Source organism: Corapipo altera, unplaced genomic scaffold (genome assembly GCF_003945725.1).
Source record: "Corapipo altera isolate COAL_440 unplaced genomic scaffold, ASM394572v1 1b, whole genome shotgun sequence".
Classification (NCBI taxonomy): domain Eukaryota; kingdom Metazoa; phylum Chordata; class Aves; order Passeriformes; family Pipridae; genus Corapipo; species Corapipo altera.
Window position 1 is genome coordinate 10,796,510 of NW_020884881.1, and position 15,754 is coordinate 10,812,263.

General features: G+C 35.4%; 1 protein-coding gene across 1 annotated transcript in view; it reads left to right on the plus strand.

Annotated features, from left to right (window-relative positions):
* The window catches only part of FBXL13 (F-box and leucine rich repeat protein 13), a 60,213-nt gene that overhangs the window by 29,685 nt on the left and 14,774 nt on the right, over positions 1-15,754 (plus strand). Inside the window, 6 exon segments of the mRNA XM_027639994.1 lie at positions 4,450-4,541; positions 5,170-5,230; positions 5,233-5,334; positions 5,451-5,577; positions 7,742-7,802; positions 14,902-15,009. Of these exon segments, the coding sequence (XP_027495795.1) occupies positions 4,450-4,541; positions 5,170-5,230; positions 5,233-5,334; positions 5,451-5,577; positions 7,742-7,802; positions 14,902-15,009 (551 nt within the window).

Genomic DNA, 15,754 nt, shown 5'->3' on the forward strand with positions numbered 1-15,754 from the left:
GTTTTCACCATCTGCAGTCCTCCTGCTCTGGCTTCATTGGGAGAATTCTCATTTTGTCAAATTCTGGCTTCTTCGGACCTATCGAGCAACAAAAAGGGGCCATCACTTGGGGAGCAAGTCTGAGCCATGTTCTTTATTTATTGAAGAAGAGAACTGATTGTTTACATTTCCTGAGTACAAACTTGTGTAACTGAAGAATACTATAAGTTGCACATGGACTGTTATTTATTTTTAGAAAAATGCTAATTCAGGAGTATGTTAATATAAGCTTTTTCTTTTGTACAGTGGAAAACTAAAAGAAAAATAACATGTAGAGGCAAGCCATTAATGTAATATGCTAAACATCTGAAGGGATGCCACGATTCATTTTATGATTCTCAATAAAGAGAGGACACAAAAAAAAAAGATAGTCCCTTGTGCCCCAGAGAGTACTTCCTTGATCCTGAACATTGATTTTCAAGTTTCTACACTCAGAGTGCATTGCCAATACTGGAATCATAGAATAGTGTTTCTTCAAAATCCCTTCTGTACTGCAGACAGCATTCTGCCTTGCAGGATGGATTTCACAAATACAGTCAGTTCTGGGGAGAAAGATGGAATTTTAAAGTAGGAGATGTGTAGCAAAGAAGTCAAAACCTCAATAAAAAAATCTGCATAGTCCTATTCTTTGGGATTAAGAAACTGCAAAAAGATTAAATTAAATGAACTTTGAGATTCTTACAAGCATTTTATCATTTCACTACATTTATTTTCTAAATTTATGGGGACAGATCTTTAGCTTTGGTTTGCTCCATGTTTGTTTTGATGTACTTTCGTTTCAGATCACAGTATCCTAGCATACAATTTAGAAAAAACCCAAGTCAGTCATTTACATATTAGACTGAAAACTCCTGCACACACAGACTTATATTTTACTTGTTTACTTTGTTTTATTTATATTTATATTTTATCATTCCATTGACTTCTGATCTGTATGTGCAAGAAAAGTAAAACATTTATAGAATAATCTTACAGGTCATGCTGGAAAAGTCTATTTTGCAGAATTTTGTAGGAGCTAAGACTCAATAACCTTCAAAAGATCTCTTCTCACAATTGGTTTGAAGGAGAAGGTTTAAGTTGGTTTTTACTCATCTGGGTCAAAGAATTCAGGATTAAACTCCTTATGTATCCTAACACTGATTCTCTGGACAAACTCTTCACTCTTGAGGCAATCTATTAAACGTGGCAATTTCAGGTGAGTTGAGAAAGCAATTGTTTTACTAAAATGTGCACAAAATTTCATATTTCTATACTTTATCTTCAAGAGTACCTGAAGTTTCATAGATAGTCCATACGGGCTTTAGAGAAGAAATTAAGGTTAAGATTTTATCATTCTGGGAATAAAGGAAAATAAGATAAATACATATGATATTGCAATAGCATCTAAATGTTGACTAATTTTATTTAATCTTATCTGAATACATGTTTCACACTGGAACTTTCTCAGCCTGATGCCCGAGACTCATTATCCAGTTATTAAGTTAAAAAACAGTTTGAGTGAAAAAAAAGTTTAAACAATCTCTGCAGGGGTATTATTAACTGCTTCAGTATAATTTGGTTTGGCTTGCATGGAGGAAAACACCAGATTTCTGCTATTTGTGGTATCAAATGGCTATGTTAAGCAAACAGTGTTTTTCCAGACAGAGATTAAAAGTCCTTTAGACTGCAGTTAACATTATGCAATCCTTAGTGAATTCCAGAAACAGACATGCTACTTCTGTTCCTAAGGTGGTGCCTAGAAAATTAATTTATCTATGTAACCATTAGAGAGGGAGGGAGGTCTCCAGAGATGATTCAGACTTTGTCAGATCTGACCTGTCTTGGGATCTTTGTTGCTCTTTGCTATACAGAGATCCCAGGATTCATAATTTTTCTGTTGTGGCACTTGAGAGCCAATGAGGAAGAGGCCTGTTGCAGGGTTCGGTAAACTCTTGCTTGGACGAATTGGTGATGCCATGGTAAAGCAATTGGTGCTTCCTGACCAGCAGAGAATAAAGATTTCCCAGTGCTTCCCTCAGGCAGTTGCTTTTGTGATATTCACAATTAAGCTAATCCGTTTCATACATACTGAAGGTTTTGGGCTGAGGAAATAAGATAGGATTATATTGTCCTACATTACATATGCCAATAGTGAGTACAAAATTAGAATTGGACAGCTGAATTTTATATTCTGTCCTGAGAACTAGCACCCATCTTTCAATGCCAACATTTTACCTTCTAGTGATCATTAGCAGTAGAAAAGAATATTACCTTTGCCATATACTGTTAGTGGTTGTTTTGCAATCATTTGTGGTGGGCAAACCCAACCTATCCATGCTGATGAATGAGATCTACTGTACCCTTTGCAGATCCTCACTGATGTGTTACCCATACCAACCACATTCCCAAAGTCACAGTGCCCTTTTGTCCAACAGACATGTCTCAGTTGGAGGTGCTGTGAGAGCCTGGACCTCACCAACAGGCTCTACATGCTCTGAGCAGCTCGTGGTTACAAGATGGTTCTTTCTGTATAATCCTATTCTGCAGCCCTGCAGCCTCCCAAGATTTTCCTTCTTCATCTCTTTCTTACGGTATGGCTGTTCTTAGAGGAGCCTGATCCAGGTTCCGCAGCTGCACCATATCAGACCTGACCTTGAGCACAGGCAGCTGTCAGGTAGTTGATGGGATTTATATTGCCATGCATTACTGGTAAAATATTTCTTCTATTTATTTTGGTGGTAGGGTTTTCACTCTCATTTTGCAGGCTGCTACAGATCCACTGTAGGAAAAACATTTATGCTACACTTGTCCTGAGCGTAAAACACACCAGATTATTTACAGTGCTAACAGTGCCAGTGTGTGTCATGAGCCACACCATATTCTGGCTGGCTGGCTGTGAGACCTGCACAAACATTTCCAGCCACTTCCCCTCTAGTGCTGACAACCCCGCTGCACAAGGGAAAAAATGCAAAGAGTGCCACAGTCCTTTAAGGAGAGAGAAGACATTTGACATCAAAATATTTAGAACAATTTACAAAGAATCTGTTTAAAAGGCCACTTCAGCCTGAAAATAAAGAGCAAGCCAACCTGGGCATAAGTTAAAAGATGGGGCATTATGCCAGAAAAGAAAAGACAGTCTGCCTTGATTATAAATTAAAGTCAGTTACTCCATGAAAAAAAGTGCCAAATGCAAAAAGAACCCGAACGTTAAGTTTGCAAAACGAAGAAGTGCCAGAAACCCAGGGTGTGAATCTTCTAATTCAATGCAAGATGGAAGGAAAACAGGCTTGACCCTTGTTTCCACTGATAAGTAGTAGAGGTGGGGCACAGCAAGAGTCCCTCCCAGTATACTTTATATTACAATTTTCCTGCTTTGGATTCTTCTCTCCACAGGCCTCATTTGGTACCCAGGGGGATATGACAGACTACTTTTTTCTATGGACATTTTGTGAATGAATTGCTGGTGCACAGCATGGCTGTAGTCTGAACTGCACAAAACTGTTATAGAATGATAGGATCATTAAGGTCAGGAAAGACTCCAAGATCACCAAGTCCAACCATCATCTGTTATATTTTACAAATTCAAACGCTTGGGAAACAGTGAAATCTCTACCTGCAAATATCAAGGGGGCAAATTCCTGGGGAGGAATGATTCACATCCAAGTTGTGAAGCTAGAAGGAAACTGTCCTTTACTTTACACAGCATTAATATGTCAAAGGAAATACTTCGTATGCCCAAGAGTGAACGGACATCTATTGAATTTAGGCAGTTGAAGAGTTGTCTCCTTGGACTGATAAAGGGAATAAACTGAATTAACAGATTCATCTGTCCTTTTGTAACTTCACTGAATATTGCTCTGTTATAGTATTCAGGGTTGGTGATATGGTCCTACATGAAGGATTCTCTAAATGAGCTCAATGTTATTGTGATTGCACAGGATCTTTCTTTGTATCCTCTCTGAATTTAACACACATTTTATGTGTGGATCTGGATCTGGAATGGATCCAGATGGAATGGATCTAGAAAAAAAGCAATGAAGATGCTTTACTACATTCAGAGCTTGCTTCAAACTGGATTTTAGCAGTGAATACCTCATAAGTCTGCGAAAACTAAGGTAGAATAATGTGACAATGACATTCATTACTACTTCCATAAATGGTGTCAGCTGTAAAAATTGTTGGACTATACCCTTGCTTGATTAAAAGACACACTTTTTGGACAGATCCTTTGGATTATGTTGTTCAGATTTCAGAATAATATATATACCTTATGGGTCTGTTTTTCTTTTGGCAAGATTAATGCATTTCTTGTTTCAGTGAGCATCTAGGTACCTATGGTTTTAAAATACTGAAGAGATCTCAAGCTTTCCCTGTAATGTTTTTGTTAGGGTTGCTAAGACATAATCATTTCATTTCTTGTCTAAATTTCAGTTGATGTCTTTAGAAGTATTGCCAATGGCTGCAATGGGATTCAAGATCTGCTAATCAGCAAAATGCCAACTCTTACAGACAGATGTATTCAAGTAAGAAAATAAATCTGTACATTTTGAGAAACTTTCTGATGTTGGAACTGGGTTATCCTCTCAAATGACTTTAAAGAAAGTTATTCAGAATGAATTTAAAAGGAAAAGTTCTCTCCAAAACATTTTTTTACAACTATTAGCTAATTATGTTTATAAATCTTGCTCACTTGCAGTCCTGTGCAGAAAATTTCGGTTGTCTTGTCTTCTTTTTTGCATTAATATGTCTGAATTCTGGTCTTCCAGTCTATAAATGAGCACTTTTCACTTTTTTTAGTGTTAAAGCTAATGTAATATATGGGAACAGCATTCTCCTACTGATTTTGCCCATCAAAAAAGAATTTCCAGGCTTCTGCAAAAGTGATTGTTAACTAGATCACTGTCTCACATGTGCCATACTTCATGTCTCCAGGTGCTTACTTCTTTTCCTTGTGTTCCAAAACATAATAAGTATATGAAGAATGTAATTGTTTTATATACTGCTCCCTGTCTAGAAGTTACTGTTTAAATGGATTATGACTATTTGTTTGAAATGGTAACATTTTGGTGTTATATGCAGAATATTTGGTGATCTTTTTTTATGTGACAGCATAGGGATAAGAATGTTTTATGTCACCTTCTCTCTTCAAAGGCTCTGGTTCCAAAATGCCAACAGATAAGGTCTATTTTCTTCCCTGACTCTCCAAAACTTTCTGAACTTTTAAAGCCCTTCCTGAATGTAAACTTGTCAAGGTCAACTCTGAATATTAGTATATTAATTCAAAAAATTCTTAGGATGATGTATTTTTAAAATTCAGTCAGATAATTTGAAATAAATCTTTCAGCTCATTTCAGTGGATATTTGGATCAGTCCCTTAATGTATGTCAGATGTGTAACTTACATCTTCAATATTTCAATTTCAAGTTGATGAGTAAATGCAGCCCCATACATCAGGCACATTCGTGTGTCTGTTTGATGCCAGAAGATTACAGATGCTGGTCTTAGGATGATTTCACCATTGAAACATATTCTTGTACTGAATGTGGCAGACTGTATAAGGTACTAGATCACATTGGATTTCTGTAACCATTGCAAAGGGATTGTAGTAGTTAATTATACTAGTAATAAGTCCTGTTAACACATCTTTCAGTTTTTAAACTAAATTCTTAGAATGTTAATATATGCATCTGCATATATAAAAAAATATTTTATGCAAGTAGTTTTTTGGTCCTGTATCATGTTTTCAAAAATTTATTTATTATTACTCCAATTCAAGCAAAAAAACTAACTGTAGATTTAGTATGACTTCATAGCCATGGCATATTTCAGTGCTGGAATGTGGCTATGAAGAAGATAAATATGATAATCAAAGACAATTCCAGTGTAACAATTATATTGAAACTTGGACATTATTTAATTTTTTGAATATTGAAATAATACTTTATAACTGTCTAATACTAAGATATAAATAAAACTGCCAATTGTTTTTACAATTACCAAGAAAACATTGTTATTTATGGTATAGGGGAAGGATATATTTTATATGAAGGCTTGTTTTCCACTTCAGGTGTGTCACGTATCAGTAGAAACAAAGAAAAATGAAAGAAGTTCCAAAGCTGCACACTTATTCCCTGTTTTATGGCATAGTGAGAGAGTCAAGGGAGAGAGAGGCAAAGCCTACAAACATTTCAAAATCAACAGACCTATAAACAAAGAATTAAGAATTGCTGTTTAAAGTTTCTGACCATGAGAAGTTTCAAGGATTCTGCTTTAATGTGTAACTAAAGTACTTTTTGTGCCTGTTGATGCTGTATAAAAATCTGATAATATTGCCTCTAGAAGCGCCGAGAAGTGCTGGAATAATACCGTGGTATCATGTTGGCAGTTCAGCTGGGCAGGTGGGACAGCTGCCTGCGTATTCTGGTTTAACATTTAGAAGGCTGGGTTTCCAGTCTGTCAGCCAGATCATGGGCTGTGAGTGTGTTTGCACGTGTCTACTGCCTCTAGTGCTAAAGAATTCCTGAATTACCTTAACAAAATTTTTAAGCAGTTGTAAAGCTGTTGTAGAACTGTACTTATTTTATTGCTTTTGCAGACACTTTAAAAAGTTTCAGCATTAACAAAAGTTATAGATTTTAACACATTTAAACTTGTGTGGTGGGTTGACCCTGGGATCCAGGTACCCACCAAAGCTGCTCTCTCACTCACCTCCGGTTACAGAATAAGTATTTTTAAATTTTTTTAATTAAGTTGACTGTATTACCAGGACCTGCCATCCTTATAGACTTCATGCGAGTTGGTTATTCTGAAGTTACATTTCTTAAATTTGTCTGTCATCTAGAATGAAAAACAACTGCACTGTGAAATAACACCAAAACTACCACAGTAGCTGAATTGTTGCAGAGTAATTAACACTTTATGAATTCTAGCTTCTTCTGTAGCTTGTGGTCACACAATGAGGCTCCGTTCAGGTTATCAGTTTATTAGTAGTGCTGAGACTTTGGGATTTGCAGTGATTCTTTGTGCTGCAACAAATTGTACAAGCCAAAATATGATTCTGTCCTGCATAATTCTGGGATTAATTTTTTATTCATCAGGGAACACAAAAGAAATACTGGGAATGCATTGAAAAGCTATGTGTGCAGTAATGTTAAACATACCAGAGATATGAACTGTATTGAAACACCAAAGTTGTAGTCAGCTCTCCAGACTTCTCAGCTTGGCTGAAAGACTTTCAATCTACTTAATTTTTATAACCTTTTTGTATAAGTTAGCTGTGTGGGAGATATGCAATTGATTGAGATATGCTGCTGATGACTTTTGCTTCTGTGCTAGAAGATAATTTTCACTTAAAATTATTTCAGTTCCTTAAATTAAAAAAAAAATTAATACAAATATTACTCTGAGATGTTTAAACAGGTTCTGATACTTTCTAGATGTATTTTTCAAGCTCTGTCTTTCAGAATGGCTGTCATACCTGAGTCCTGGAACTGACAGAAGTTCCCATAATCTCCAATAGGCTTTCTTTTCCAGAAAGTTTGGGTTTTCAGCCGTTCCAAAGTGCAGCATCATTCTGACTCTTTTGAGGGCTATTTTAAAAATACCATTATTAATTTTTGTGTATCTACAATGCTGACTGCTGAATGTAAACCATGTACTGACTTGTATGGAATAGGAAAAGTACTGATTATAAATATTGCCTACATTTCTCTATTTGGGTCAGTGATGGACATGTAAGGCCATTGGTACAAGATTCTTCAGGAGCTTAGCTAAGAAAGCTGAGTGTGAGCTTAGCTCCATCAGAGGCATATTGTACCTCTCCACTGTGATCTAGAAAACAATTGTTAGTGAAAGAATTGCTAATAAGGTATCTTCAGTGTGTCGAGTTGCTAAAACTGGAAAGCAAAAAAAAAAAAAAGCATGTTGGGGAGGCAGGTTAAACATTGCAGGACTCCACATTAGAAGTGCTGGTAGGTCCTGCTTGTGCACAGGGTTCAGAGCCAGTTCTGCTGCTTCGTTTGCTTTTGTGACAAACTCTTTCAAACACTGAACACAGAAATCTGAGGGAATCCTTGTGAAAAAAATTTGCCCTAGAGACTCTTCACTCAGTCACTGTCCAAACAAAATTCTGACCAAAAACCTCATTATTTGGCTCTAACACAAGAGTTTGTGCAAAAGTAATCAAAATGTGAAAAAAAAAATAAAAATGCCTGTATCTTTTATGGAGGTCTGACAATAAAAAAGAAAATTAAGCTAAATAAAGAGAGTTGGGAAATCCAAGACTTCCCTTAATGTGTTAATTTAAAATATCATAAAATTATATCTGAATGAAAATTATACTACCTTGAATTACAGTCCTACAATATTTCAATATAAATGTTTTCTTCTCCTTGCCTGCCACAGCTACTCTTTTAAAATGCTGTGTTGCTTCTTACTCTAGTTTTCACATAGCACAACCCGTGACCTTGGCAACAAGCCAAGCTCTTTTGCTTACACTGCACTGCTAAGGCTTTCAGTTTTCTCTTTCCCACAAGACAGAAAAAATTAACTCAAAAATTGACCATTTTTAATTTTTGCTGTTTCTATCTGAGTGCTAATACCAGCAAAAAAACTGTTAAGATTTTTGCTGTTTGCTGTATTGAAGCGTTAGCATTCATGTGTGGATATTTTCTAGTCTTAAAACATTAATTGATAAAAGGAAATCTTGCAGTCTGCTCTGTAACAGGCTACTGTTTGTATGCTTTGACCTGATATTATGCATTTTATTAGCATACAGAGGAAGTCATACTAAGATCTCTTTCAATTTAGACTTGGTAAGTATTGCTTTAAAAAGCAACTGAGGGCACAATGTTTTATGTGCAGTAATCAACACCCGTACGCTGTGCTGATAGAGAAAACTTGTGAGGCTTATATGCTTCCCTGCAGGCTGTGCAGTAGATCTCTCTTGCTTTTGTTGTCTTGCTGTTTAGTGTTTAGAATGTGCAATTCAGATTTGTACTACCCAAGACAATTTTCCTTTCTGGTTTTTCAAATGACAACAGAATCATTCTGCTCATCAAAGCAGAGCAGAATTTATTTCTGTAAGGATACCTAAGGGAAGGATAGAGGAGAAAAGATACAGCAGAGCCATGTTTTTACAGATTTGTGTCTCAAGTATGACTGTCTTAAGCAAAATGGAAGTTTTTTCCCCCACTGTTGGTGCCTTCCTCTTCTGTGGTTACTCTGAAACCCAGTGTTCCTTTTGTGTCCTGTCTTTCAATCGGCAAACTTGTTGCATTTGGATGAAATGTATTGACTCTTTAGACTTGTCCCTGACAAGAGATTGTTAATTAAAAAAAAAACAAACCCAACAAACCCAGTACCTTATAGACATACAGTAATTAAAAGATATAGTACTAATAAAAAAATACATTAAAAGTCTCTTTCGGGTTTGAAGACGTTTATTATCCTTATCCTGAGTCTACTCCTCAACTTAAAAATTGGAAGTTGAATAAAAGTAATCATTGCATATGTTCAGATTCTGATATTGTGTAAAAAGTTCTGCATCTTACATAGAGAGAACATGCCCAGGGAAACTTCTGAAAATGAGCTAGAATAAAGGAAGTAATTCATCTCATGTTTAAGTTGTATGCTTTAAGTATCTTGCTAAATAAGACCATTCATTAACAAAAACAAATACCATCCAAGGAAAAGGATGTGAACTTTATGTATATGAGAAACTGGCAGCATAATGAAGAAGTTTCTGTACTTTTCTGACTCAGGTTTTGACTATATTGCTTGTACTCTCCAAAAATACATAACATTAAATTAAAAAACCCACACAACTACATTATATATATATATATATTTTAACTTCATTATTTTAGCATTCGTCCCTTTACATTTCAGGTAATATTTCCTTCTTTATTTATTTTTTTTTAAAAACACAGATTTTTTAAGTCTCAATAGCTTTTTTCAATAGTGGGAAAGACATTTGTTCCGTTTTTGTCATTCCTGAAGCACCAGAAATCAGTTTCTTAAAGTTACGAAGAAATTAAAAGAATATAAGAAATGAAAATATTTGCAATTTAATGACAACATTTCTTTGGAAAAAAAAAGCAACAACACAATGACAGAGCAAAGAAACCACCCTTTTTTTTTTCTTGCTAGCCTCCTATCCCTCATTGTTTTCCCTCACATTTTACTCCTCTAAAATCCCTGGAATAGGGACCATAGTGTTTTAAATTATGAGTACAATGAACGTGTTCATGAATGCATAGATAATATCACACGTAATTTTAGAGATCATTGTAAAGGTATTAACAGTATATGTAAGATTTTTAAGCTTCTATTACAGAGAGGAAAACATCAGCATTTAGGACCAAAATCTATCTTATAAAAGCAGACTCAGTGGAAATGCTTCCATGAGTTAGAGAAGCAGTTTTAGTCACCAGTTTTATTCGCATGCTCTCCATATTTTTTTGAAAATGTCTTGAACTTTTTCTGATGTCTACATTAGACAGCCTTGGCAACTTTGCTCCAAGTGTGAGTGTCTGAAAGTGCTCAGCTGCCCGTTTCCTTGTTCTGACACAAACTGCTAATGCACATGGCCTGGACCACCCATATTCCTGGGATGTTAAAAAGTAATTAAGTATAAAAGTATCAGAACATTTGAAGGAAATGTCTTCAATCAAGCAGGACTTAGACAGAAAAACATAGCATAGTAATAAAAGATCCTGAGTTATGTGGAACATCCAGCAACAAAAACAGTAGATGCCCTGACATAGACTCAGGGAAGCTTAATATCAGTGGTGAACTATATGCAGTGTAATAATGACAGAGAAAAAAAAAATGCCTGGAACATAAAAAATAGGTAAAATACTTTAAAAATGGGAAGAACCCTGATACACTTCTGAAATCAAGGATAAAAAGGACATACAAAGCATAGAGAGAAGTATTCTTTGTTTCTGTGCTTTTTTCAGGAATGACTGCCATGTGTGAAATTCTCTCTTATGATAATCTAAGGCCCCATTCTCTTGTGTGACTGAATTGTGTGCTGTGCGTAGTTACAATTCAAACTTCAGGATACTTTGTAATCACTGGGCACTCCTGAGTAGAGGTTATATGGATGTATGAACACTTGGCTGAATTTTCTTTTCTTATGTGTTTGTACTTAATGATCTTCAGATCCTGACTGGTCCTGAAGGCCAGGATGAAACATAAATATTTACTAATATTTTAATAATAAGTTTCTAAATAGGGTGAAAAAACCCCACACAACCAAAAGTGACATTTTGGCTTTCCACAATTACCTCTTTCTTTTTACTCTTAGTGGGATTCTGAATCTGCAGTGACTTGAATTGATAGCCTGGCTCCACTTTTTGGTCTGTTAAAAAATTAGGCCAGTAGGACAGCCTTGTAAAGGTTAATGAAAAAATATTATCAGGTCTAATAGATACGACCAGCTATGGACTGCAAATGAATGAGTTGCATTTGATTTCCAAAGGAAAGGATGTGACAAATCACATGCATTCCTAAGGCAGGGAAAAGGAAATGTTAAAATATATCAAAGCGAGCTCCAAATTCAGCTGTTATCACTCCAAATCACTTGGGAGAATAGAGAAAGAGAGATTTAAACTTGGAGACTTACAAACTTAATTCTGCATAAAAATAGAAATTAAGAACAAAGAGAGTAATTGCAATCGATGCCAGATATGCTAACACCTTGAGTCCCAACACAAATCAGATGGAATTAAAAGTACTGAGCAATGCTGAAAATCAGGCTCAATATTTTTACAGGACGTTTGGTTACAATGGAAGCCCTGTCGTCTGGACTTAGCCTGAAGAAACATTGGCAACCATAGTTTGTAAGTTATGATCTGCTCTAACAGCAAATGGTATTGGATACAGAAATTAAATTTTATGGCATTTGTTGTACACAAAGTTACACAGGGAGGTTTGTGCACTGCAATGGAAAATTGTCTCTACAGTTCCTGTAAACAGATCTAACCCACCTTTATATTAGCTCAGGTATTGGAAACAGTATAGTTAGTGTATACATTTGTGTGAGAACTTAACCATTTTCCAGGAGGTTTTTACTATGTGAAACTAAACTTTGTTCTGCCACATTTGTATTGTTAATGGCAGAATGAATCTGCATGGTAAGAATTACATTCTTCTCTTCTAGTGTTGGATCCATGAAACTGGTGCCTGACTGTGGCTAATCTGTGCAGAAAACTGACCATTTTAGAGGATAAACTGAATCATTTAGTACTAAATGGCTCAGAAATAGAAGATACGTAAGAGCTCCTAAGAACTGTCTTCCAATATTGGAGTCACTTTGGGGTCAATCTACTTGTTTTGGAGTATGAACAGGAAGTAACATCTGTATATCTCTGGAACATAGAGATACATTACAGATGCTGACCCTGAAGGTTACAAAGAGATATGTGAACAGAAATCTCAGAAGAAGTTGAAAATAGTAGCACATGGTTATTGTTAGCAAGAGATGGTACATTCAATGCAGTCCACAGTAGAAAGCCAGAGACTTGCAGCTTGTGAATGTAAATAAGGAAGAGCTGTTCTTTGGTATGTTGTAGCCTCAGGTGACTTTTGTCTACAGCAAGTGAAGATCCTTACCAACTGGTGTAGTTCATACCCATTTTTCCATCTGCAGAAACCATAGTGAAATAATAATAAATGATGTTCTGCTACTGTTTGTAGGCCTCATGTAGTAAAATAAACAAGACAGAACAAAAACATAAAAATTGACTGAAAAAACCCCCCAGCTGTTACAGAGGAATAAGAAGTTTCTTTTAAAGTTGTTTTCTAAATGGAAAGGGTAAAATACATGCTATAGAAGAGATGCTGGACAAAGTCTTCCTTTTTGCGTTGGCAACAGAAGATTCATCCAAGACACAGGAAGGGATTTTTTTATGTTAAAGAGAAAACATGTTTTTGGAGAGTCAGTGATCCTAGTGTGGGTGATCCTACTCTCTATGTTGCACAGTATTTGTTTTGCCAGCATCTGTTTCCAGGGGTTCCAATGATAATACAGCTCCAACCATATCTTTCATAAATGTCAGGAGTCTTAGTATAGAAGATGAAAGTTTTTAGAACTAGGTCAGTATTCTGGATGGGGATCCCTAATGTTATTTATCAGGGAATACTACTGAATAAATCAGGAAGCCTAATAAAACTACTGATAATTGGCTCCTTTGTATGTATGATAGATACAAAACCAATAGTTTAAAATGTCATATAGATTAGACCTCCTACACAGAGCTTGTTTGAAGAGGTTTCTTTTTGGAAACATAGAAATTTCTTAGTTTTTATATGTAATAGATGGTTCCTAATGACATTTCTTGTCTTCCAAGTCTTCACTCTTTCTGTTCTTAAATCTGGAATTAATAATGAAATACCTCAAAGGAGACCTTGATTTTCATTTAACAAAATAGTTCTGTGATTCAATGTCACTTTAATAATATAAATTTATTATAAATTAACTTTGAAGGCATAATAGCATTAGTTGTCAAGTAGCAAAAAAAATATTTATAATATTCTCTAGTATTTCCTTAGCAAGTACATTAAAGTGGGAACACTTTCAAATAAAGAAAAATCCAAGAAGAAATTATGTTCCTAAAGGTCATACTTATCATTATCAGTCTCTGCTGTAAGGAATTCAAGTTCTGGCATAAACCTGTTTTGGGTTTAAGAACATAAATGGTTTATTGTCTTGAATAGGAGTGCTTTAGTCAACAAAAATTTGGAATCTGTAGATTTTCATGAAGCTGTTGAAAGTAATGCTCACTACATAACAGTGTCTGCTGAGGAAAATGCAAATTTATGTGTTTTCATAACTAGGATTTTCCAAGATTGGAAATCTCTCTCCTTGTTCCATTCTTTGGTTTTACTCAGCCTGTGAGATTTCAGGAATTTGCAAAATTTGAACTCCAGCCGCACTCTTCAGCATTATCATTACAGTGTCCACATCTGGATTCCAGACACTATTTACATGTGCTTATTTTTTCAGGCTGACACTTCCTCTCTGCCTACAATTAGGCTGTGCTGTTCACTGCCTAATTGTAGATAATTTATTAACCATGTGGAATAAAGCGATAACTTTGCTTTTCAATAAAGTTTATTTTATTGGTATGAAGTACAGAGATATTCTGCTGTGACTATCAAAATACATTTTACAAAATCAACATTCAATTCTCCTTCAGTTTAGAGTATTTAGGATCAGTCATTGTCCTGTTTCCTGGTGTACAAGCAGTAAAAATCACAAAGCATCTTTAGATCCTTTTGCACTCCTGAAATAGGAATTTACCGAACTTTTCACCTCCCTATTGTCTTGAATATGGAGGTTGTTCATACACCTATGAGTGTGACTGCACTGTTTCAAATCTTGTCTTGTGCCATAGCTGTAGTTATAAAACCCTTAATTGTAAGGCAGCAATTTTAGGACATTATTTGGTCCTAGAAAATAGTATTTTGTTCTCCTAAAAAAAAACCTCCAACAATTATGAAAAGTTCTTTCAACCCCAAATTTTGGAGGAGTGCATCTGTCAATGTATTTTTATGAGAGCCTTGGTGGAAGTGTTTCACATCACACTACTTTTCTTCACTCTCTTTCTTTTTCAGCAGGTGGGAAAATAAAAATTTTTCCCTTTCTCAATTGAATTATTTCTGCTTAGAATTCTTGAACCTTATACATGCTTCAAAAGTATGAGGATAAACTATATGTGTTCCGCTGAAGAGAATGTCTTAAAATATGTGGTAATTCTTAGATGGAAGCTTTACTATACAGGCATTGGACAGTATTGACCATCTTAACATGCTGAATGTAATTACATGTAATCGCATGTATTGATTTTTAAGATTAATTTTTCTGGATTTTTTTAGGGCTTGAGAGCCCTAGGCTGGCCTGGAAAAATATTGGAACTTTCTACATCACAATGCAAAAACATCAGTGACGCTGGGATTCCAGTAAAACTTCACCTATTTTTCAGCGTTCCCTGAAAGCCTCCCTATTTCTTTGAATTAACCATGTCCAAAACTAATGTTATTTTGCTCTCATATCATCATTCATTCTTCATTACACCTTTCTACAGTCTCAAAAATTATTCTACCCTTTCATTCCTACAATTCCATACAGCAGAGATCCATTCAATTATGGCATGAAAAGGGTGGATAGAGGTCAGTTTTTTGCTGTTTACTTCCATACAGAATCTAGTGAGCATGAAATGAACTCAATTTGAAAATTAAGAATGAAGAGAAGGAGATGACTGTTTCTAAAATGTATAGTTAAACTCTGAAATTCCTTGTCCTTATCACAGATTGTTTGTAGTTTACCAAAATCCTTATGGAGATTTGATGAATTCAATATGATTGCATAGATTTACTGCTTTGTATTTCGGAAAAATATAAGAAATAAACACTAGTTAGTAACTTCACAGTATTAAAAAGAGCCATCCCTCTTGTTAAGAAGGAGAGAGGATTTACATCCAAATAAGAGCACTTTCTTTCTGTAACTGAGAATCATTCCTAACCGTAAGTAACAGAAATGCTTAAATCATGTTTTTTAATTATATCAATTCCATGCCCATAAACAGTTGCAGATCATAAGGCCGCAGGTACAGGCAATGCCATCACATAATCCCAGTTTTCAGCTTCTACATTTTTTCCATCATAAATCTTCGACATCCATCATTTTATAGCCATATATTGTAAAAATGAGTTAGTTGTTGTTGTACCA